The sequence below is a fragment of the Theropithecus gelada genome, chromosome 2, assembly GCF_003255815.1.
Source record: "Theropithecus gelada isolate Dixy chromosome 2, Tgel_1.0, whole genome shotgun sequence".
Lineage (NCBI taxonomy): Eukaryota > Metazoa > Chordata > Mammalia > Primates > Cercopithecidae > Theropithecus > Theropithecus gelada.
In genome coordinates this window covers 49,743,067-49,765,933 of record NC_037669.1, presented here as the reverse complement: position 1 = coordinate 49,765,933, position 22,867 = coordinate 49,743,067, and the positions used below count along the sequence as shown (strand labels likewise).

General features: G+C 44.8%; 1 protein-coding gene across 1 annotated transcript in view; it reads right to left on the bottom strand.

Moving 5' to 3' along the window:
• RBSN (rabenosyn, RAB effector) overlaps window positions 1–17,903 on the bottom strand; it is a 29,016-nt gene extending 11,113 nt beyond the window's left edge. The window contains exons 1-7 of the mRNA XM_025377639.1: window positions 17,821–17,903; window positions 14,794–15,108; window positions 9,166–9,306; window positions 4,667–4,767; window positions 3,806–3,851; window positions 3,541–3,702; window positions 1,185–1,426 (exon numbers count right to left, since the gene is read on the bottom strand). Coding sequence (XP_025233424.1) covers window positions 1,185–1,426; window positions 3,541–3,702; window positions 3,806–3,851; window positions 4,667–4,767; window positions 9,166–9,306; window positions 14,794–14,941 — 840 coding nt within the window. The 5' untranslated portion in view covers window positions 14,942–15,108; window positions 17,821–17,903. The remainder of the gene's footprint in view (window positions 1–1,184; window positions 1,427–3,540; window positions 3,703–3,805; window positions 3,852–4,666; window positions 4,768–9,165; window positions 9,307–14,793; window positions 15,109–17,820) is intronic.
• Between the last annotated feature and the right edge of the window lie 4,964 nt (window positions 17,904–22,867).

Here is a 22,867-nt window from a genome sequence, read left to right as displayed (position 1 = left end):
GGTCTCGAACTCCTGGCCTCAAGTGATGTGCCCACCTTGGCCTCCCAAAGTGCTGGGATTATAAGAGTGAGCCACCACACCCGGCCAGATGTTTTTGAGAGGAGTAAGGCTTCCAGGGCACAAGCCGAGGTGTCTACCAAGACAAAAAGGAATTAGCTGCTACTTTCTTTCTCTGCCAAGTGATGCCAGGCAACATTAGGAAACCAGCACAAGGCATTGCCAGGGCTCACTTCAAAAGAGGAAGTGGCACAAGCACAGTGGGTATTCACAGAAATGAGATACCAGGTCATGAACTCCACACAAAGGATGGAGAATGGCTACATCTGCAACCCAACATGGGGCTTAATTAACACCATTTCTAGTAGCCTGAGTATTTACATGGGGATTCCAGAAACACTGCCATTATGACCTGCAGAACTGCTAACAATGACTATTCAGTGGTCATCAGACAAAAATATATCTTCCTCTGTTCAGAATGTTGCACAAGCTGCTTCCTCTGCCTGGGCTGATCTCTTCCCTGCATCTCTTACTGCCTGCCCACCCAGTCCACCTGGCTAGTCCTCCTCAGCTCACAGGTCTCACCTGGCCATTAAGGGACCAAGCCAGTCTCACTCCCAGATAGTCTTTGCACACTATTTCCTCTCAGAGTATGCATCTAGTAGGGGGGCTGTGGGATCGCTCATAGTAATGACAGCTGAGGCATTTGGACAAACTTAGAAGGGGACACTCAGTAAACTGGTAAAGTCTGAAAACTTGTAGAACTTTCTAAAACTTGGAAACACTCTTAGACTTGGGAGTCTAACACTCCCAAGTGAGTTTCCCGGGATTCTTCTGGCCCACTGTTTATGAACATCTCTAGCTTCTGCTCTCCCCACCGAACCTGTCTACACCACGTGGCAACTGCCCTTCCTCCTCTTGCCTCTGGGCCACCAAAGCCTCCACCCTCCTGCTTTCAAGTAGCCAAGGAAGGCCACTTGAAACAAGTTTGCTGCAACACACCCAGGATGACTCTGACTCACACAGGGCCCTAGCTGGGAAATCATAACATGGGCCTTTAACAGGAACTACAAATAATTCAAACGAACAACTTCCCAAAGCATTCTCCAGAATCTGCAGGAGTGTACATAACAAACAGCCAAAATCTGCCTAAGAAATTAGACCCAAGACCAGACAGCACGAATCACCTCGTAGAGCTTCACGATGTCGGGTGTGTGCTCCTTCTCATCAATCTGCTGCTCTCTCTTGAGCAGCGTGTCCTTGCAGTGTGTACAGCAGCGGATCCGGTCATCGTCCTTCTCATCCAGGACCGAGCTGACACTGCTCATGCTGCTGATGCTGCCTCGGCGGGAGCCATGGACACTGTTGGGTGACTGGCTGGGGCTGGTGTGGGTGCTCAGGGACTCCTTGCTGGCACTGGTGAGCTTGTCTGTAACCACAACACCAACAGGCAGCAATGACCCCCACAGCATCCAATTACCATACCCACGACCTCAAGGCGGCAGTCCACAGGTGTTTGATTTAGAGAGTAACAAGATCAGGCTCCAGCTGTGGGCAAGTACTGCCCCTCTGCCTTCCTGGTGTCAGACTCTGGTGGGAAAGGACTCCACTGCTGCCCCTCCAAATCCAAACAACCTTGCCTTTCCACCTGCCACTCTCTTCCATTTGCCTTGTGCCTCCAACACAACAAACATTCTCCCGGGAGATTTTCCTCCACAGCCTTCTCCCTATTCCCAAACATCTGGCTCCTATCCTCTCTGAATGGCAGGTCCTCCAGGAAAGCCTTTTCCAATTCCCTGAGGCAAAAACTATCCATCCTTCCCATCAGTTCCCACCACATTGCCCATTTTGGAGCACTTTCCACTCTTCTCCCTGTGTACAGTTACATGTACACCCCAGAGCTGCCCTAGGAACCTATGACTCTTTGTGGGTACAAACTGTGTCTTACTCACACTTGTACCCTTAACATATCCAGCAGGGCCACCCCACAGCAGCTGCCCAGTAAATGCTGGCTAAAGAGCTCAAGAGAAGAAGGATGAATAGTGTCCCAAAAAGGCTGCTTATAGTCTTATGTACATGAGACAGGGAGTTGGTCTCAGGGAGGAAGTATCAAGGTAAAGTGACCTGGTATATGTGAGAGTTGGACAGAAGAAGCATCTGTTTTTGTCCCCACATTATCCAGACACCCCATGGCCAACAGCATGCACAGTCAGCAGAACTCTCTAGTGTAAATTTATCCCAAACTTCCCAGAAGCCAATGAGATCATCTTCAGCAACTTCTACTCAGCTTGGTTGCAAAGTCCTGGAGGATCGGGTTCCACCTAAACTTTGTCCTCCACACACCCCCAACTATTCTATTTGCTCCTCTATTAACCTACCCTGGGCTTTCCAGAATTCCATGCCTTTGCTCCTGCTGTTCATTCTACCTAAAATGTCCTTTCTCCATCTCTTTTGCAATCCTACTCATCTTTTAAGGCTCTTTTCGAACATCACCTCCCAGCCCTAAGCATCCATGCTCTCACTGTCCCTGAACCCACAGCACTCAGCATCTCTCATATTATATTCGTCTTTTCTATATGACAGTGAGTTGTGTGTGACTTATCCCACAGGAAGGGACTAGCCCACTGTTTATATTCAAGACCCTCTTCTCAAAATCACACTTGCCACTTCCAAGCAGAGCAGACAAAGAGTTGGTCAGCCTCTCCTGAGTGCCTGACACAATCTCTTTCACTGTACATCTCTCTTTAGAAAGCAATTATTTATTTGTGAGTTTATGCCCCCTGCTAGATGCTAGACTCCTTGGGAGAATGAACAATGCCTTATAGGCTTATAGGCCAGAAATGGGCAAAAGATGACCTGTGAGCCAAGTCCAGCCTGCAGGCTGTTTCTATATGGCTCTCAAACTAAGTATAATTTTCACATTGCTATTTTATTTCTTTATTTATTTTGAGATGGGAGTCTCACTCGGTCGCCCAGGATGGAGTGCAGTGGCTCAATCTCAGCTCACTGCAGCCTCCGCCTCCCAGGTTCAAGCAATTCTCCTGCTTCAGCCTCCTGAGTAGGTGGGACTACAGGCACATGCCACCACACTAGGCTAATTTTTGTATTTTTATAGAGACAGGATTTCAACATGTTGGCCAGGCTGGTCTCGAACTCCTGACCTCAAGTGATCCACCTGCCTCGGCCTCCCAGAGTGCTGTGATTACAGGCGTGAGCCACTGTGCCCAGTCTAGTATTCACATTTTTAAAAGGTTGTTTAAAGAAAGAAAAAATGTCACAGCAACCATATGTGGCCCACAAAACTTAAATTTATCTACTATCTGATCCTTACAAAGTTTGCCAATCCCTGTTATAGACTACTGTATCTGCCCCTAGCATAGTACCCAGCCTGTAGTGGGTTTCACAGAATCAGCAACTTAATGAATGAAGATTCCCATGAGCCATTAATGTAACAAAAAGGTTCCACGGTCCCAGTGGTGATTAGCAAATAAGCTAGACCCAAAAGAAGATGAGGGTCCAGGGCCCCACCTCCAAGTCACCTACTTGCCAAGGGAAGGCTGATGAGCTCCATACACTTCTTGCACATAATAGACCCGCAGAGGCGGCAGTGGTGGCGGCGGTTCCGGATGCTGAACTTATTCCCACAGTCTGGACAGAAAGGGACATCCTGGTCGTTGACCCAAGGCACCACAGACTTTTCTATTGCTTTGGGAAGAGCAAACCAACAAGAAAGCAGGCCATTTTTAAAGAGAGCTTTGGTCAGGGAAAAAAGATAATAAGATGAATGTGAGCAAAGTTTTAAAGTTACCTCGAATCTTTGCAGATTCAGTATTTGTTCTGTCAAACGCAGTGAGCTGACCGGGAGAAAATATTGCCAAATGAAATTAACCAGGTGATGTATATATGCTCCACATTTTCCAATACATCAAGCAGGAAATAAGCACATTTGGATTTCTCAAGTCTCATCTGTCATCCCCAACTCCACAAAATCACAAAAGCAATTTCACATGGGACAGGGTATTAGTTTTATATCTAGAACCTACCTCCCTTCCTATGACCCACTTCTAATCTCTTTATTGTCAGTTACCCCTTTTAGCAATAATCAGGGGTAGGCAAGGATGGGTAGGGGCAGTGACTGAAAGCAATGGAAAACTCTCCATTCTCCACAGTGCTCCTGGACCCTAAAACTGGCCACATATTTCTGCCTTACAAAGTACACATAAAGAACTGTACTTGTGGTTGCTACTATGCCCAGCACACAATCCAGGTTACACACAACAAGCACATCCAGGATCAAAATACACCCGTGAGACCTGGTCACCGCTTCTTTGTTTGCCATCACACACTACACCTCACTGGGTGATTGTGCCTGGGACACCCAAAAGAAGAATCTGAAGGAAGAAAGGTTTTCTGGCACCTGAGTGGGATTCATAGGTGGGAAAAGGGAAGCTGAGCATGTGGCAAATTTGTCAGCCTGGGCCATTCTCTTAAGGAATGCTGGCCCAGGCTAGAACTGTCCACCACATCCTCTGCACCTCTCTAGAGAAGGTGTTTCTCTGCCACCATCAGCTGTATATGATATACACAACACATGTGATAGAAATGTGATTATTTTTTCCCAGCAAATGTGTATTTGCAGAAAAAAATGTTTTAAGACAACAAAATTTACCTTCTCTAACCTGATTATTAATTTATTGACTTCCACAACATAGTGGTCAATTCTAGCAGCTCGGTGTTTTTTGAAGTCGGAAAGATGGCTTCTCACAGCACCTAGAGGGAAGGAAGGGAGGGAGACAAATGACTTATAGTTTCTCTGAGGGAGCCTCTCTACCTTGCCACTTATCCCAATGAATTTCAAAAGCAGGCTGGTCAACGTAGCGAGACCCCGTCTCTCTCCAAAAAATAAAAAAATTAAAATAGCCAGGCATGGGCATGTACGCCTATAATCCCAGCTCCTTGGGAGGCCAAGGCGGGAAGATGGCTTGAGCTCAGGAGCTGGAGGCTTCAGTGAGTTATGATCCCACCACTGTACTCCAGCTTGGGTGACAGAGTGAGACCAATCTCAGAAAGAAAAAAAAAAAATTTCAAAAGCAAGTAAAAACCCTAAGATTTTAGAGTCGTACCAAAAATTTAAAAACCAGGAAAGCAAATGGAAGAAAATCTGCTGAATTGTTATCCGTGACCTTCGGAGGCCACCAAGTACCATATGAGAGACCTGAGAGTACAGTAAAGAGCATGGACTCTGGAGTCAGCCTGTGCTCAAGTTTCAATTCTGCCACACACTGTGTAACCCTGGACAAATTACTTAACATCTCTGTAACTGTAAGAGTACTCAATTATCAAATGGAATAATAACGGTATGTACTTCACAGAGTTGTTACGATGATTAAGTAAGTTAAAATTTGTAAAGTCTTAACTGACTCTCATGCCAATGTTAAATAAACCGGGTGGTAACATTATGGGCGATTTAAAAATTTTTGAATTATCTTACTGTTTTATAATTTATAAATTTGATACAATATGGTTTTTCCTCAGGATAAAGACAATTCTCAAAATGGCCAAAAAAATGTAAATGCTAATAGATTCCCTTGTGGAAGCTAGTTAAGCTGATACCTTCCTCAGTCCAGCAGCCAAAACCCAGGACAAATGTCTGCAACACAAAAAGCTTACTGTCCGAGTAACCTGAAATATCCCCTGCTCAGTCTCACCTGTTCCAGAAACATTGCCCTCAACCCTCCTGGCACTCAATGTATGTCTCCTTCCCAATGATCACCTATTCACTTATAAACTGTAGTGTAACAGAATTTGTCACATGCCATGCTTTTAAAAAAAAAATTTAATTGCCAAATAAAAATTGCATATATTCACCGTGTACAACATGTTTTGAAATATTTATGGCCGGGCGCGGTGGCTCAAGCCTGTAATCCCAGCACTTTGGGAGGCCGAGATGGGCGGATCATGAGGTCAGGAGATCGAGACCATCCTGGCTAACACGGTGAAACCCCGTCTCTATTAAGAAATACAAAAAAAAAAAAAAAACTAGCCGGGTGAGGTGGCGGGCGCCTGTAGTCCCAGCTACTCGGGAGGCTGAGGCCGGAGAATGGCGTGAACCCGGGAGGCGGAGCTTGCAGTGAGCTGAGATCCGGCCACTGCACTCCAGCCTGGGCGACAGAGCGTGACTCCGTCTCAAAAAAAAAAAAAAAAAAATATTTATACATTGGGAAATGGCTAAACTAGCTAATTACCATATGCATTACCTCATATACTTATCACTTTTTGTGGTGACAACACAAAGTCTACTCTCACTGACTTCCAAGAATACAAGATATTTTCATTAACTATAATCAGGCCAGGTGCAGTGGCTCATGCCTGTAATCCCAGCACTTTGGAAGGCCGAGGAGCGTGGAACATTTGAGGCCAGGAGTTCAAGACCAGTCTGACCAACATGGTAAAACCCTGTCTCTACCAAAAATACAAAAATTAGCTGGGCATGGTGGTGCACGCCTGTAGTCCCAGCTACTCAGGTTGCTGAGGCACGAGAATTGAACCCAGAGGCAAAGGTTGCAGTGAGCCGAGATCACAGCAGCACACTCCAGCCTCAGTGACAGAGGAAGACTCCATCTCAGAAAAACAAACAAACAAAAAACTATAAATCAGCACCTTGTACAACAGATCTCTCGACTTATTCCTCCCGACTGAAATTTTGTATCCTTCGATCAGCATCTCCACATTATACTCTTTCTATTTACTTATTTTTGAGACAGAGTCTCACCCTGTCATCCTGGTTGGAGTGCAGTGGCAAAATCTCTTGGTTCACTGCAATCCCCACCTCCCAGGTTCAAGCGATTCTCATGCCTCAGTCTCCCAAGTAACTTGGATTACACACATGTGCCACCAAGCCCGGCTAATTTTTGTATTTTTAGTAGAGACAGAGTTTCACCACATTGGCCAAACTGGTCTCAAACTCCTGGCCTCATGTGATCTACCTGCCTTGGCCTCCCAAAGTGCTGGGATTACAGGTGAGCCACTGCACCTGGCCACACATGCTATACTCTTAACCATCCACATGTCTTTTCTACCCTAATCATACTCTAACATCTAATTAAACTTTAGTTTAGAATTCTTAGGGGTGACCATAAATATTAACTACTAAAATTTGCCATTCATTTAACCTACAATTTGTAACTTCAGTTACTGCAACTGGCAACTTAATCAGAAAATCCCTAGTAATCTCACATTGGCAATCATGAAACAAGGTATCACAAACAAGCTATCATAAATAAATATTAACTTACAAAATTTGCCATTCACTTGACCTTCTACAATTTGTGACTGTCTTCAGTTGCTGCAACTGGCAACTTAATCAGAAAATCACCCCAGTAATCTCACATGGGCAATCATGAAACAAAGCTAATAAGAATTCATGTGTCCAAAATTTCTCCTTCGTGTTTTGGATTGGCTTTCATATGTATCTCATAATTACATATGTATAGTATTATTCTTTTTTTTTTTTTGAGACAGAGTCTCACTCTGTCACCCAGGCTGGAGGGCAATGGTGCAATCTTGGCCCACTGCAACCTCCGCCTCCCGGATTCAAGCAATTCTCCTGCCTCAGCCTCCTGAGTACCTGGGATTACAGGCATGTGCCACCATGCCTGGCTAAATTTTTTGTATTTTTAGTAGATACAGGGTGTCACCATATTGGCCAGGCTGGTCTTGAACTCCTGACGTTGTGATCTACCCGCCTCAACCTCCCAAAGTGCTGGGGAATTACAGGCGTGAGCCACCACGCCCGGCTGTATAGTATTATTTTTAAAGCAATTTTCTCCATTCTCCAATACAGTAGCAAATAGCCACAAGTGGACATAGAACATTTAAAATGTAGTTAGTGTGTGGTACAGAAGTGACTTTTAATTTTATTTCATTTTAATCTATTTAAACTAAGTAGCCCATGACTGGTGGCTACTGAATGGACAGCACAGTTGTAGGACTTTCCTTATTCAAAGAGACATCTTCTATAACGGCACTAAAAAGGTACAGTAGATAAGCCTGGGTGAATTTCGCTTTCCTTCTTAGAGCTCCAGTTTCCTCATCTATAAATGGGAAAAAGGATCATTACTTCACAAGGCTTTTGTGAAAGGTGAACAAGATCATAAACATGAAAATTTAATAAATCACAAGGGAATAATTAATAAATAAAGGAATAATTACCCATTTCATGGACAGAAAATATTTTATTATATTAATGACTGTTATCATTAGATGGTTAAAGGATATGTAGGCAAGTATAGTAGCTCACGCCTGTAATCCCATCACTCTGGGAGGCTGAGATGGGCGGGTCACTTGAGCCCAGGAGTTCGAGACCAGCCTGGGCAAAAAAGGACCCTGTTTCTACAAAAAATACAAAAATTAGCGAGGTGTGATGGTGTGCACCAGTAGCCTCAGCTACTGAGGAGGATCACTTGAGCCTGGAATGCAGTGAGCCATGATGGAGCCCTGGACTCCAGCCTGGGCGACCCAGTGAGTCTCTGTCTCAAAAAAAAACCACAAAAAAACAAAAACACAGATACGTAAGATTAGATAGTTCAACTAAGTGTGTGTGGCATGATAAATAGGTTTATTGAGATATAATTCACATACATACACCATTTAAAGCAAATTCAGTGGTTTTTAGGATTTTAAGAGTTGTACAATCATCACAATAAATTTTAGAGAATTTTTATCATCCCAGAAACGTGAAAGTAGGTAGATGGTACTATAATTATTCAAAAAAGTAAGCTGCATAACCCAGTGCCTGTCACTGGGCAGATAATGTCCTATGTGAGAGGAAAGATTCGTTAATGGACTCTGTGCCTAGGCTGATGTCCGAGAGATATGGATTCATACCCCACTTCTGCAGTTTACTCACTGTTTGTCCCTGGGCAGGTTCTCATGAGGTGCAGTGAAGATCTAACGAGACCACGGGTATAAAGCATTTAATGTAATGCCTAACACAAAGTGGATGCTCAGTTGGTTCTCTTCCATTTTCTCCCCTCAACAAGGGAATAAGGTCCATTAGAAGCTTAGACCATTATGGTTTACTGATGCCTCCTCAACTTTTAAAACTTTACCTAGAACATAGCAGATGCTCAATAACCACTTGCTGAATGAATAAATGAATTTTCTTACCAAGCTCCTGGGGTTCCCACATGTAAGGATCAACCCCTCCATAGCTGAAAGACTCATATCCTTGGGTCCCTGATTCTGCTCGATCATCCCCTTCTCGTTTCAACAACCTGTCCTTTGCTTTCTTAGCCTTCTGGACAAGACCTTGAAAAATGGAACAAATAATACAAATGAACCATGAAGAACGCCCAGTAAAGAGTCAAAAGAAATCTCAAAAAACAAGAGTTAACAAAATAATTATCATTTGTTTAAAAATGCACCAGAAATATTCAGATCCCAAGTAAAATGCAGGAACAAGCACACAAACACTATACTACAAATACCACAGAGCAATACACTGGTTAGTCAGTATTAGCATTAAATTGGTTTAGGTGGCCGAAATATGGGCTAAATTACTGCTCATTGCCAAACTTAAGAGCACAATTAAATAAAAGTGCTAAAATCAAATTTGATGAGGAAAACAGGGTGATGGAAGTGTTTTCTTCTTTATCTTAATTGGAGTGGTGGTTAAGTGGGTATATACATTTTTTAAAACTTTTTGAATTGGGCCAGGCACAGTGGCTCACACCTGTAATCCCACAAGGGAGGCGAATTACTTGAGTCCAGGAATTCAAGCCAGCTTGGGCAACATGATAAAACCCCATCTCTACTAAAAATACAAAAAACTAGCTGGCTGTGGTGGCATGCACCTGTAGTCCCAGCTACTTGGGAGGCTGAGGTGGGAGAATCACCTGAGCCCAGGAGGTCGAGGATGCAGTGAGCTGAGATTGTGCCACTGCACTCCAGCCTGGGCAACCAGAATGAGATCCTGTCACCAAAAAAAAAAAAAAAAAAAGAAAAAAAATTTAAAATAAAATAAAATAAAAGTGTACACTTAAAAACTATACCTCAATTAAAATAAAGTTTTTTAAAAACCAAGTTCTATAGTACTAATTAATTTACCCCAGAAACTCATGAGTAAATTCTTCTCATTTACCTCCAGGATGGGATTCAGCTAAACCTCCATCCCTAGACTGGTGTTGCCCATAGGCTTAACCAGACACAGAGTTCTTCCTTCCCCACTACTGCCCACGCACTTATTGAATGCATGTGAGAATATTTGCAAAAAGCTTCAAGAAACAGATATAACATCTACAACATAACACAAACAGAACCAGATTTGGTAAGAAGAGAAAATGAACATTTCCTATATTTAGACCTTGTATGTACCAGGCACAATGCAAAGTGCTTGCAAATACATCATGCCAGTTCATGCTCACAATGTTATAAGGCAGGTAACAGCCCTACTTACAAATGAGGAAACGACATCAAAGACGGGGAAGAACTTGCTTCACCCAAGATCACAAAGCTTACAGATAACAGCAGGGCTGGAAGTAGACACCTCATGTGTCTGAAATGAGAGCTCCAGCTCTCCCCAGCTAGTGCTGATTCACAAACTATGCCTCTGCAGAACATGGGTTCTGCCACCTGTGCTGGTGAAGAGAACCACCTGTTAAACTGAACAATCAGCTGGCGGGGGCAAAAAAAGAATTCTCAGTTCTAAGTCGCTCTCGCTCTCTCATGAATGTTCTTTAATCTTGGATGAATGCTACCCCTTTCTTCTACCAGAATCTAGTAGAAAATATCAGACTGAATATAAAATGATATCATTACTTTTACCTTTTATTTATTTATTTTTCAGAGACAGGGTCTCACTCTGTCACCCAGGCTGGAGTACAGTGGCACAATCATAGCTCACTGCAGCCTTGATCTCCTGGGCTCAAGCGATCCTCTTGCCTCAGTCTCCTAAGTAGCTGGGGATCACAGGTGTGCACCACCATAACTAGGTAATTAAAAAAAAATTTTTTTTTTTGGAGAGATATTGCCTAGGCTCGCAGGCAGAGGGTGAGATTGATAAGAATACACTCGTCTTCTTTTAATACAGTGAAGCCAATAAGCAAACTTTCTGATTATTGGTCACTGTGGGACAGCTTTGTCCAAACTGGAAAAATACCAAAACAAAAGGACATCCTTTAAAATGCACTAAAGTAGTTTTTTTTTTAAGACAGAGTTTCACTCTTGTCACCCAAGCTGGAATGCAATGGCAGCTATCTCAGCTCACTGCAACCTTTGACTTCCAGGGGTTCAAGGGATGCTCCTGCCTCAGTCTCCCAAGCAGCTGGGATTACAGGCATATGCCAACACACCCAGCTAATTTTTGTATTTTTTTTTGTAGAGACAGGGTTTCACCACGTTGGCCAGGCTGGTCTCAAACTCCTGGCCTCAGGTGATCCACCCACCTCAGCCTCCCAAAGTGCTGGGATTAAAGGCATGAGCCACTGTCCCTGGCCTAAAGTAGTCTTTTCTAGTAACAGGGGAGAGGAAACTGCCTGATGTGAACAAAGGGTCTAGCAAACAGGAATGTGAGTTAGCAAATAACAATTCATTTTTGCAAACAAGACTAGAGTATCAGGTTAAACAGGCAATCTACACCATTAACCACATTAGGAGACAGCAAAACTACCTGGCAATCTTCCCAGAATGGACATAGTCCTTCCACAGGAGGTCAATTAAGAATAATCCCATATATTTTTAAAAACAATAACAAAGCAAGAAGCCACAGTCAATTTTCAGCTATCTTTTCTTCTACTTACTGAAAATGGGCTAAACTGGAGCTGAACCAGGACTGGGTCTCGAATCCACAAACTTTTTACTAATGACTAGTCTATCTTTTCTTTTTTGAACTGCCCCCAAAAACTAATACTAAGGTTCACTCTTTTGGCTTTAACTTTTCACTTGCCTAAAACTAACTATGTCATAACATTTCTAAGAATCAAAAGACCAAATGGAGAGGTAATCTGCTTTCTAAAGGGCTTTTCAAAAAACCTTTCATGTCAATCCTTAAAACTTTACTTTCCTGATTCTGAAATGCAGAAAACTGCAACATAATCAAGAATTCCTTTCTAACTAAAGATATGATCATTAGTAGTACTAGAGGTAGAGATGTAGGGGGTAGGGCAGGGTGGGAGATAAAGGGAAAACCAAGAGGATCTTTTCTTTCTTTTTTTTGAGACAGTTTCACTCTGTTGCTCAGGCTAGAATGTGACAGCCTTGATCTCCCAAGCTGAAGCGATCCTCCCACCTCAGCCTCCTGGGAATTTGGGACTACCAGTGAGTGCCACTATGACTGGCTAATTTTTTAAAATAATTTTTTTGTAGAGATGGTCTCGCTATGTTGCCCAGTCTGGTCTCCTGGGCTCAAGCAATCCTCCTGCCCTGGCCTCCCAAAGTACTAGAATTACAGGTGTGAGCCACTGCACCTGGCTGAAGTAACTTTATTTTGTTTTTTGTTTTTGAGTCAAAGTTTCACTCTGCTGCCCAGGCTGGAGTGCAGTGGCATAATCATGGCTCACTGCAGCTTCAACCTTCTGGGCTCAAGGGATCCTTCTGCTTCAGCCTCCCAAGTGGCTAGGACTACAAGTGCATGTCATCATACCCAGCTAACTAAAAAAAAAAATTTTTTTTTCTCTTTTTTTTTTTTTTGGTACAGACAGGATCTATGTTGCCCAGGCTGTTCTCAAACTCCTAAGCTGAAGCGATCCTCCCGCCATGGCCTCCCAAAGCGCTGGGATTACAGGTGTGAGTCACTGTGCCCAGCCAAGGATCCTTTCAAGTTTCTTTCACAAGGCACAAAATTTCCATTCTATTTAGTATTCCTTAAATAGATTCCCGTATCTGTATTCTCTAAATAACCTTAAACACTCTTCCTCTTAAAAAAGGGTCAGTGAAGGAATCGGGGAACATTCTCTAACCTCTCTACCCACTGGCATCACCAGTTTTAGCAATGGCATTGTATATGACTTAGTTCAGCTGACACCAAGACTAGAAGCTAGTTGAAAATGATGGAGGCTCTTCCTTTGGTTGGCAAAGGAAACTTACATAATCAGGTTTTTCAGTTTTGTTTTTGCTTCATTTCCTCCAGGAAGCTGCAATGCACGCTGTGATTGAAACACGGGGCCTCTCACCCTGTGATGTCACATGCAAACGGCAGCACTGGACATAAAGATGATAGAAGACCTACATTCCAGGCCTAGCTCTGCAATTCCTGTGTGACCGTGGATAAGTAACTCAACATCTCTTGAGCCTCACTTCACTTACTATCTATAAAATAAGACCAATCACCTTCTTGCAGAGTTGTTAGGAGAGTCAGATGAAATAATAATGTCTGTGAAAGAAACTCTAAAAACTATAAAGCACAGCATTTTTTTCCCCTCCTAATAGTTTTGGCTCTGCTCTACAGCCAGAAGCCACCTCATCCACCATAGCCCTCAGGATTTCAGAAATGTTTGCCTTTGTTGTTTTTGGATAGAAGTTGCAACTGTTTATGCTTTTAGAAACTCTTTTTTACTGAACAGAAAAGTGAGATAGAGTGGGACTCTAGGGACAACTATGTGATTACAAAGTACATATGAGTCACCTGTCAGAAAGCCAAAGCACACTTAGAAATACATGGTCATTCCTTTCTTTCCCTCCCAATAAAGACTATGAATACAGCATCCAGAACTTTTCAATCTCATGGCCTTCAGAAATGCTGCCAGCTGTGAGAAGCAAGTTAGCTGAAAACTACAAAAATAAGTTCCAGAGAAGCAGCATCTTTGTTTTGTGTGTGTGTGTGTGTGTGTGTGAAAGGGTCTCTCTCTCTCTGTTGCCCTGGCAACAGTGGCACGATCATCACTCACTACAGCCTTGACCTCCCTGGGCTCAAGCGATCCTCCTACCTCAGTCTCCTGAGTAGCTGGGGCAACAGGCGTGCACCATCACATCCGGCTAGTTTTTTTTTAAATTTTTTTGTGAGGTGGGTTTCGCGATGTTGCCCAGGCTGGTCTTGAACTCCTGAGCTCAAGTGATCCACCCACACTGGCCTCCCAAAGTGCTGGGAATAGAAACATAAGCCACTGTGCCTGCCCAGAGGAGAAGCATCTTATCTGGAGGTTAGAATTTGATGTCCAGGAAATACAATAAACATATGTATAGTCAAAAGTACCTTTGAAAAATTCTTTCCACAACTCTCTCAGATCTGAGCTCTTGGAAGCTCAAAAACCAAGGTTTTCAGATTGTTTCTTTTGTTTTTCAACTACGACTTTCCTTTTTCTGGGCTACAGAGGGCAAGATACCAGTTGGGGAAGGAAGGATGGTGGGTAGGCTTAAATTTGTGACAGGTAAAATGGGTGCATAATGTGCCTCCATCATCATAGCAAAGGAAGAAATTCCTCTCCAAATTCTATTAGGCTAGTAGTTAGAGAATAGTCAAGCCAGATCACAGCAATTACATTTACTAGATTCAAAGTCAAACTGTGTTTCACTGAGTGGCTTTAGATAAGTTATCTAATCTCTTTGTGTCTGGTGCAAAATGTGGCTCACAGCCACACAGTTATTGTGAGGATTAAATGAAATAAATAAACAGGGAGACTCTGAAAATGCCTGGCACATGACAAACACTAGTCATTTGTTTGCTACTACTATTATCATATTCCCGTGGCAACACTGAAGCTGATGAGAACTATCCCGTGAGTTAAAGCTCTCAATGACAGCAGGGTATAGGCAAGGTCCTATATAGTATATATATGACCCAGCAAGGTCCTTGCCTCTTACTTTTAATTTGCCCTTTGACATCACGGTCTTCGCCCGAGTGTTCTTCCTCATAATGTGAGTGAAGCTGATAGAAAGACTGCAGATCCTTCAGGCACAGAGGGCAGAGGAAGCCCTCCCTCACTTCCCCTGGGTCATCCAGAGAAGCCATGGCGGTGCCGCTCTCAACCCTAGGAAGGCAGGGATCTCATGCCAAGAGTCAGCTTGATTCCTCCCAAGGAATCATAGTTCCCACAGCATTAGCTTAAGCAGCACACAGACGGTGAGGAAGTAGCCTCATGGCCCTGAATGAGGTTTCCTCTCTGGAATAGGAGGAGCCTAAGAAAGAAAAGAAGAAGGGAAAAAAGCCAATTCAGGCAAACTGGTAGCAATTGAGTACTTTCTTCATTCTTTTCACAGTTCAACAGGGTACTTAATGTTTGTTCAGTGCAAGTTTGAGAAAACAAACTCTTTCTCAAATCCTTAGACCAAGCAAGCTGCAAAACCTAAGACGTGAAAACATCACTGGACAACAACAACTCAATTAAGTGGGAAACCCAGATTCTTGAAATAAGCAAATAATACCTTGGCAATTCTCTTACATTCATTCCAAATGACCCAACTTCGTAATTCATATGCCACTTTAGCCACTGGGGGAATGTCTGAAGTACTTATCAACAAGCAGAAGTTTTTACTTGATGCTGTTTACCTTGATTGTTTATTCAACCACATATATTAAGTTCTTGATACTTGTAAGACACCTGTGTTAGAAATGCAAAGATGAAGACATAGTATCTCCCATAAAAACATAAAAAAAAAACAAAATTCCTAACGTCAGTTAAAGAGAAACATTAGAAACCTACTAGTCAAAAAGAAAAAATTTATATTTGTGGAGCACTTATCTCTAATGGGCTTACTAGATTTTTTTTTTTAAGAGACAGCATCTTGCTCTGTCACCTAGTGAGCTATAATTGCTCACAACAGCCTCGACTTTCGGATTCAAGTGATCCTCCTGCCTCAGCCTCCCAAGAAGCTGGGACTACAGAAGTGTGCCATCACACCCAGCTAGTTTTTAAATTATTTATAGAAACAGGTTCTTTCTGTGTTTCCCAGGCGGGTCTCTAACTCCTGGCCTCAAGCAATCCTCCTGCCTGAGCCTCCCAAACTGCTGAGATTACAGGTGTGAGCCACTGCACCCTGACAGATCTTATAAGCCAGTAGGCGACAGTTAAGTAGCAAACCTGATGTTCTCACTGCTTCAAAAATAAAAGGCTGGCCAGGCATGGTGGCTCATGCCTGTAATCCCAGCACTTTGGGAGGCCAAGGCAGACGGATCAACTGAGGTCAGGGGTTCAAGACCAGCCTGGCCAACATGGTGAAATCCCATCTCTACTAAAAATACAAAAATTAGCCAGTAGGCGCCTGTAATCCTAGCTAGTGGGGGGACTGAGGCAGGAGAAATGCTTGAACCCAGGAGGCAGAAGTTGCAGTGAGCTGACATCACGCCATTGCACTCCAGCCTGGGCAACAAGAGTGAAACTCTGTCTCAAAAAAGTAAGTAAATAAATAAATAAAAGGCTTTGGTGTCTAAACATTTCAGGGCTTAATAAGTTACATTCTCTGTCTTACTGGCCCATGGCAAAGTCACTTCCAATGTCACCTCATCAAGACTCTCAGTCACAAGAGAAATTGAGACAAAACCATTCCACAAAAGCAGAGAAATTTCTCCCCAAGAACCTGGGGCTACAAGCCACAGTATATAGTGAGGGGGGATGTGTGACCCTCAGCTTTGGATGGACTGTAGAAGACCACTGAGGAGGGACTGCCTGGTCCTCAAAGCTGAAGGGTGGCAGCAACTCAGAAAATAAACAAATGAGGCACCAGGACCCTATTTTTCCCCTCTAGTTAAGAAACCCAGTGACTTCATACATTTTCCACTGAAATATAGTAGCTCTAGGTCTGGCCTCTTCCCTCCCCAGCCAGTGGTTCATCTGATGCTGACTGTGACAGCGCCCTTTCTTCCCATGCACTCACCCCAAACGACCACAAATCAAACACAAAGCCCACCACATCCATGCCACAAAACCACCCTTCACGCCTCAGCCCAAACCCAAACCTCACTTCCTCAAATAAATGCCTCTTACTCAGAGCATCAGAATGGACTTCTCCTTCACAGCACTCATCTCAATTTATAACCGCAGGTACATACGTGAAGTGACCAAGTAAGACTGAAAAATCTGGGAGGGCACAAACTCTGTATGTTTTCCCCTTCGCCGTCTCCCCAAGGTTTAGCACAGTACCTGGCACACACAATGAAGAAGCACAATAAAGCTCCATGAAAGAACGAACAAATGAATGAACTCCAAAATCATATAACTAAGCATACACCATAAAGAAACCACCGAATCGGACCCCACAACCGTAACTGAACACATACGCAAGCCCCTTGCACTCTTAAATCACGTAAAAAGTAAAAAACAAAAACAAAAACAAAAACCTACATGTTCTGCAACCGTACATCCAGCACGAATGTCACCCCGCCACATGCCGCATCGACGACATATCCCACAGCCGCACTCAACCCGCCCTCACGACCGCACACAACCACAACCCACGTAACTAACACGATTATACACACGTCGCATGACCACACACAACACGAACGACTCAACCCCGTGGAGCAGACATGACAACGTCACACACCGCACAGACACCACACAAAACACTCCAAACATCTCTACACGAACTCAGAACACAAACGCTTCAGCTTTACACAACCAGAGAATCAAACACAACCGCTCGGGAGACAAGCACCCACCCACTCCCCCCACAGCTGCACAACCAAACCCAAGTGTATATGCCCCGCGTAACCGCACAGGGCCCAATCATCACAAGCACACACAAGCGAAACGCACGGCCTGAAAGCCGCATCTCCCACCTCTCACGTCACACCCACCACAACCACACAGGGTCCACACCCACAGGGCCCGCCCATCTCCGTTCTGGAGGAGTCGTGTCCCCGTCCCTCAGACTAGGCCTGACCCTCTGTACCCGGCCGGGCTCCTGCGGACACGCAGGCCTGTCCCGTCCTCGGGCCCGGGCCTCCACCGTTCCTCACACAGCCGCGGCCGCCATCTCCATCGGTCCCTCGGAACTCGGCAGGTGCGCCTGCGGAGGCGACGAAACCGGAAGACAGGCTAGTAGACGCCTGTCGAGCGCCGAGTCTTCGAGGCAGCGAAAAGAGCGGATACGGATTCGAATCGTGGAGGGCGGGCCGGCGGCTTCTGCGCAGGCGCTTTCCGAAAGAGGGCGGGGACGGGGGCGGGGAGAGGAGGTGGGACTTGGTAATTTTGTGCGGTTCTTATGTCTCGGATTCCAATCTAGCAGCGCGTCAAAGCCAGCCACTGGCTCGGCACCCCATTGTACAGCTGGGAAAGCTGAGGCCGGTAGATCTTTGGCTCTTGACCAATATGCACAAAGAATAAGGCAGCCAAGGAGTCAAAGTTCCTGAGAGCTGGAGACAGAAAAAATATTCAGGGGACGTGGAGGCGGTGGAAAGTCCTAGAATAGAACCACATGAGAGTGGAGACTTGGTATGAGAAGGTGTATCCTGGGGGTGTACAGCATGGCCAAACCTGTGGAAAAGATGGCATTTTCAAAAGGCAGGACGATTGATCAGCCAGGACCTACCCCGTGCCTGCGCTGTGCTGGGTACCATGGGGTATAGAGAGTCAAAACCTCATCCCAGTACCGGAGACCTATTTGCTTTGTGCCCTGCACACGTTCTGGACCTTAGCAATGGCCAGGCTCCAGGAGGAAGAGCTGCAGAGAACGATGGGACGATTGGACGATCCTGGGCCTCCGTTTACATCTCTGCAGTGTTACTGGCCCTCTTTTACAGACGTAAAATGGGGATAATAATGATAGTCTCCGCCTCACAGGGTTGTGAAGATTGAGGTAATTGCACGGTAGGGGGGGTGTCCTGCATACTGGCTTTGCCCGTCTCACTTTCCCTGCCTCCAAAGAGTCTTCCCCACCTGGTCTCTGGACAGGAGCACTGCGCCTTCATCACCTTCCATTTAAGGACATGGGGCTCCGAATTGGGAGAGCATTGAGTTTTTGGAAGGCAATCACCAGTGAAAGGGCAGGGAACTAGGGGTCTAGAGATCTAGGTTCTAGCCCTTACTTTGTGGCTTTGAACAGGTCCTTTCCCCTTTCTTGGCCTGAGTTCTCCCATCTGTACAAAAGAAATTGGCGCCAGTGACTTAGCCTTTTCTCTCAATCTGATGGTCATTTTTTTTTTAACGTTACAATGTCGGCAGAAGCGAATAATGACTTCCGTTTGTTTACTGATACAGACAAGGAAGAGGTTTCCTAACCTGACAGAAGCGAAGCAACATGCCCAACTCCCTGTGTCCATCACTAGCTTCTGCCTTAGGTCCCCAAAACGAGGACTTTGGGAGTAAAACCACCCTCTTGAAAGTCTGAGGCCACAGAGGTCCCAGAACGAGCCACACTTACAGGCAGGACTACGTTTTGGGTCGGGCAATGAACGTTTATTAAACCATCACGATTTTTGCTTGTCATTTTATCATTTACAAAAAAACATCATATTTGGTTGGGCGCGGTGGCTCATGCCTGTAATCCCAGCACTTTGGGAGGCCGAGGTGGGCAGATAACTTGAGGTCAGGAGTTCAAGACCAGCCTGGCCAACATGGTGAAACCCCATCTCTACCAAAAATATAAAACATTAGCCGGGTATGGTGTCGCATGCCTGTAATCCCAGCTACTCAGGAGGTTGAGGCAGGAGAATCGCTTGAACCTGGGAGGCGGAGATTGCAGGGAGCTGAGATCATACCACTGCACTCCAACCTGGGCGACAAAGTGAAACTCCGCCTCATAAAAAGAAAAAAGAAATAAAGAAAGAAAAGAAAAGAAAAAAACATCATATTCATCATTTCATTTGCTCAAAAAAGCAATAGCAATGTGGCCTCACCTTGTAAGTTAATTCTGGAAATCACAATGGATTGAGCACTGCTCTTGATATTGTTAATGATAATCACAAAGACTTTCCTATATGCTTCACACTTCATCAAAAGTACTTTCTTTAATCCTTTAGGCAACTCTGACTATTTCCAGTTTGATAACAATAATGACTAATATTTACTGAGGGATTTGTACACGCCAGACACTGTTCTATGTGCTTTCCATATCTTAACTCATTTCATTCTCACACAACTCAATGATGTACAAACTGTACAAAATGTAATATTATTCCCATTTTATAGAAGGGAAGCTGAGGCACAGAGAGGTTAGGTGACTTGCCCAAGGTCACCAGCTGGTGAGCCTTGAACCCAGAGTCACCTTGCCTTGAGGCTTTCACAATCCCCACTTTTCCTTCCTCTGTGACGTGCTGATAGACTTCCTGTACCTCCTCAGCCTCCTCCAGCCACCACTCCTGTACTGGGCATAGAGAGGGGATGTAAGCCAATTAGTTCAAAACAGAAGTATGCATGTGCACACAGATGCTATGGTGTCAGAGGAGAGACCAGCAGAGTCCCCCGCAGGAATTCAGGAAAGGGTTCCCATAAGCGGGCAGCACGTGAGCATGGTCCCCGGTCCTCGGGTAGAAACGATTAGGAAGGGCCTTCCAGGCCAGGGGAACCGCATATGCAAAGGCATAGTTATGGAGAAGAACATGAGTCCTTTGAGAAACTCAGAGAGAAGTTCATTCACACACAGAGGGATAATATCAAGCCACTCCTCCTTGTTCCCAAAACTGTAGGCAGCCACTTCTAGTGAGAGAATCTTGGACACCTGGGTCTCTTCACGCTTGCCCTCTGCCTTAGGGTTCTCTATTTCTTTCTGTCTCTCTATCCCTCTATCTCACTTCTCACTTTCTTTTGGCCCCTTATTTGTCTAAGTTTATCCCAAGCAGCACAAGCCATCTTGCCCACATTAAAATCCCTGGGCAAGAAAATGAATTATGATATGGGTAACATAAACATCATTGGGGAAGGTCTGGGCACATCGTGTAACTTCCCGAAGTGCCAACTGCCCTCCAAGCTGGCCTGGCCCCAGCTTCCACGCCTCTGCCAGCTGCTGTGGTCGGAGCCAGCGGGTTGACAGGGTTGAGGTTGGCACACCCTGTCTGCTGGCACAGGGAAATGAGGGTGATGACGGACAGCCTGGCAGCGCCTTGCCTGGAGGATGGGGGCAGGGTGTGCTGGGCTGGGCAGTGTCCGAGGGAAGCAGGTGGCGGTTGCTGTGGCTCTATCAGGAAGGAAGTAGGGAATGAGGAAAGAAGAAAGGGAAGAGAAAACGAGGGGAGAAAGGAAGAGGAAGAGGGAGGGAAAGAATGACAAGAAAAAAGCCAAGATGGAGCGAAAGTCGACCTGGGTTTGAATCCCAGCCCTGCCACCTATGGCCACGTGAACCCTGGGCGGGTCACTTAAATTCTCTGAGCTTTGGTTTCCTCGTCTGTAAAATGAGATAATTATAGTACCCACCTCTTAGATTGGAAGGTTAAATAGCTTAATATTTGGAAAGTGTTAGGACAGCGCCTGGCACAGGGGAAGGACTATGTAAATGTTTGTTAAATAAAGAAAAAGGAAGAGTGGTGTGATTCAGATGCCTTGGCTGTTGTGTCATGCTGAGTCAGACAATAGCATGAGGGTATGAGGATCCAATCTGGTGTCATAGAAATAGCTTTGAGAGTCATGGCCTTGCCAGATGGGATGTCTACAAAAAGAACTCAGAATAGAATCACATAGCAACTGGATTCATTAAATCCAATAGTGGGTGGGGGAACAGCCTCAACAAACCTGAAAATCAGGAAACATGGAATTGACTTGGGAGATGTGAGCTGCAAAGCCAACCAATTTGCAGGTAGTGGGCTGGCATCCTCTTTGACAAAGCAGGACCACTCCCAGCCCATCGGGGCCTATGGCAAATAGGAAAGAGGTGCCACTCCCTTCTCTCCAACGGACACAACCCTGTGCTGGCACTCGAGCCCTGCATTTGGCAAGTGGGGCACAGACTGGATTTCAGCATCCACTTACCCCCACCCCACCCCACTCCCAACTGTGCTGCACACAACCTGCACGGTGGCCCTATGTGCAGGGAGAAGGACAATCAAGAGCACAGCATGGTCCTCAGGTCATGAGAAAAAGTCACGCTGGTTGTCTGCAGCTTCAGATCTCATTCCCTGACCTACATCTTCAGAGATATGCACTTTCAGCCAGTTGAGAAGTTAAGCTCAATTTTAACCCAGATTTGAAACAATCTGTGTGTATATGGTATTTTAAGTATTTGAGGGATTTAAGAGAGTTTGGCATGTTAGAACATCTAACACATTCGTCTCGTGACTCCGCTTTAAAATCTATAACTCAGCAAATGACTTAGGCTTGTGATTTTAGGTTCATTCAACAAACTATGTATTAAGCACCTACCTACATGAGTGCCTGAGATAAACAAAACCGACATTGATCCTTGCCCTCAGGGAGTCTACATTCTCATGGAGAGACACAGATCCTAAACAATTAATATACTAAATAAGAATATTATATAGCACATTAGAAAGTGGTAAGTGCCGTAGAAAAAAACAGAGTAAAGAGAACAAGGAGTGCCAGGTTGCAGAACTTATAGTGCGGTCAGGGTAGGCCTCATTGAGAAGGCACCATTTGAGCAAAGACTTGAAGAAAGTGAGCCATGTGGATCCCTTGGAGAACAGCATTCCAGGCAGAGGGAACAGCCACTGCGAAGTCCTCATGTGGAAGTGCGCAGGGCAGATTGAAGAAAAAGTAATGAGGCCAACACCCATGTTCATAGCAATCTTATTCACAATAGCCAAAAGATAGAGACACCTCAAATGTCCATCAACATGTCAACATAGAATAATCAAAAGAGTCAGCATGCAGTCTTTTTGTTGTTGTTTGTTTGTTTGTTTGTTTTTAGAGACAGGGTCTCACTCTGTCACTCAGGCTAGAGTGCAGTGGTGCAATCATCCCACCTTAGCCTCCTGAGTAGCTGGGACTACAGATATGCACCCCTACACCTAGCTAATGAAGAAAAAATTTTAGAGGTGGAGTCTTGCTAT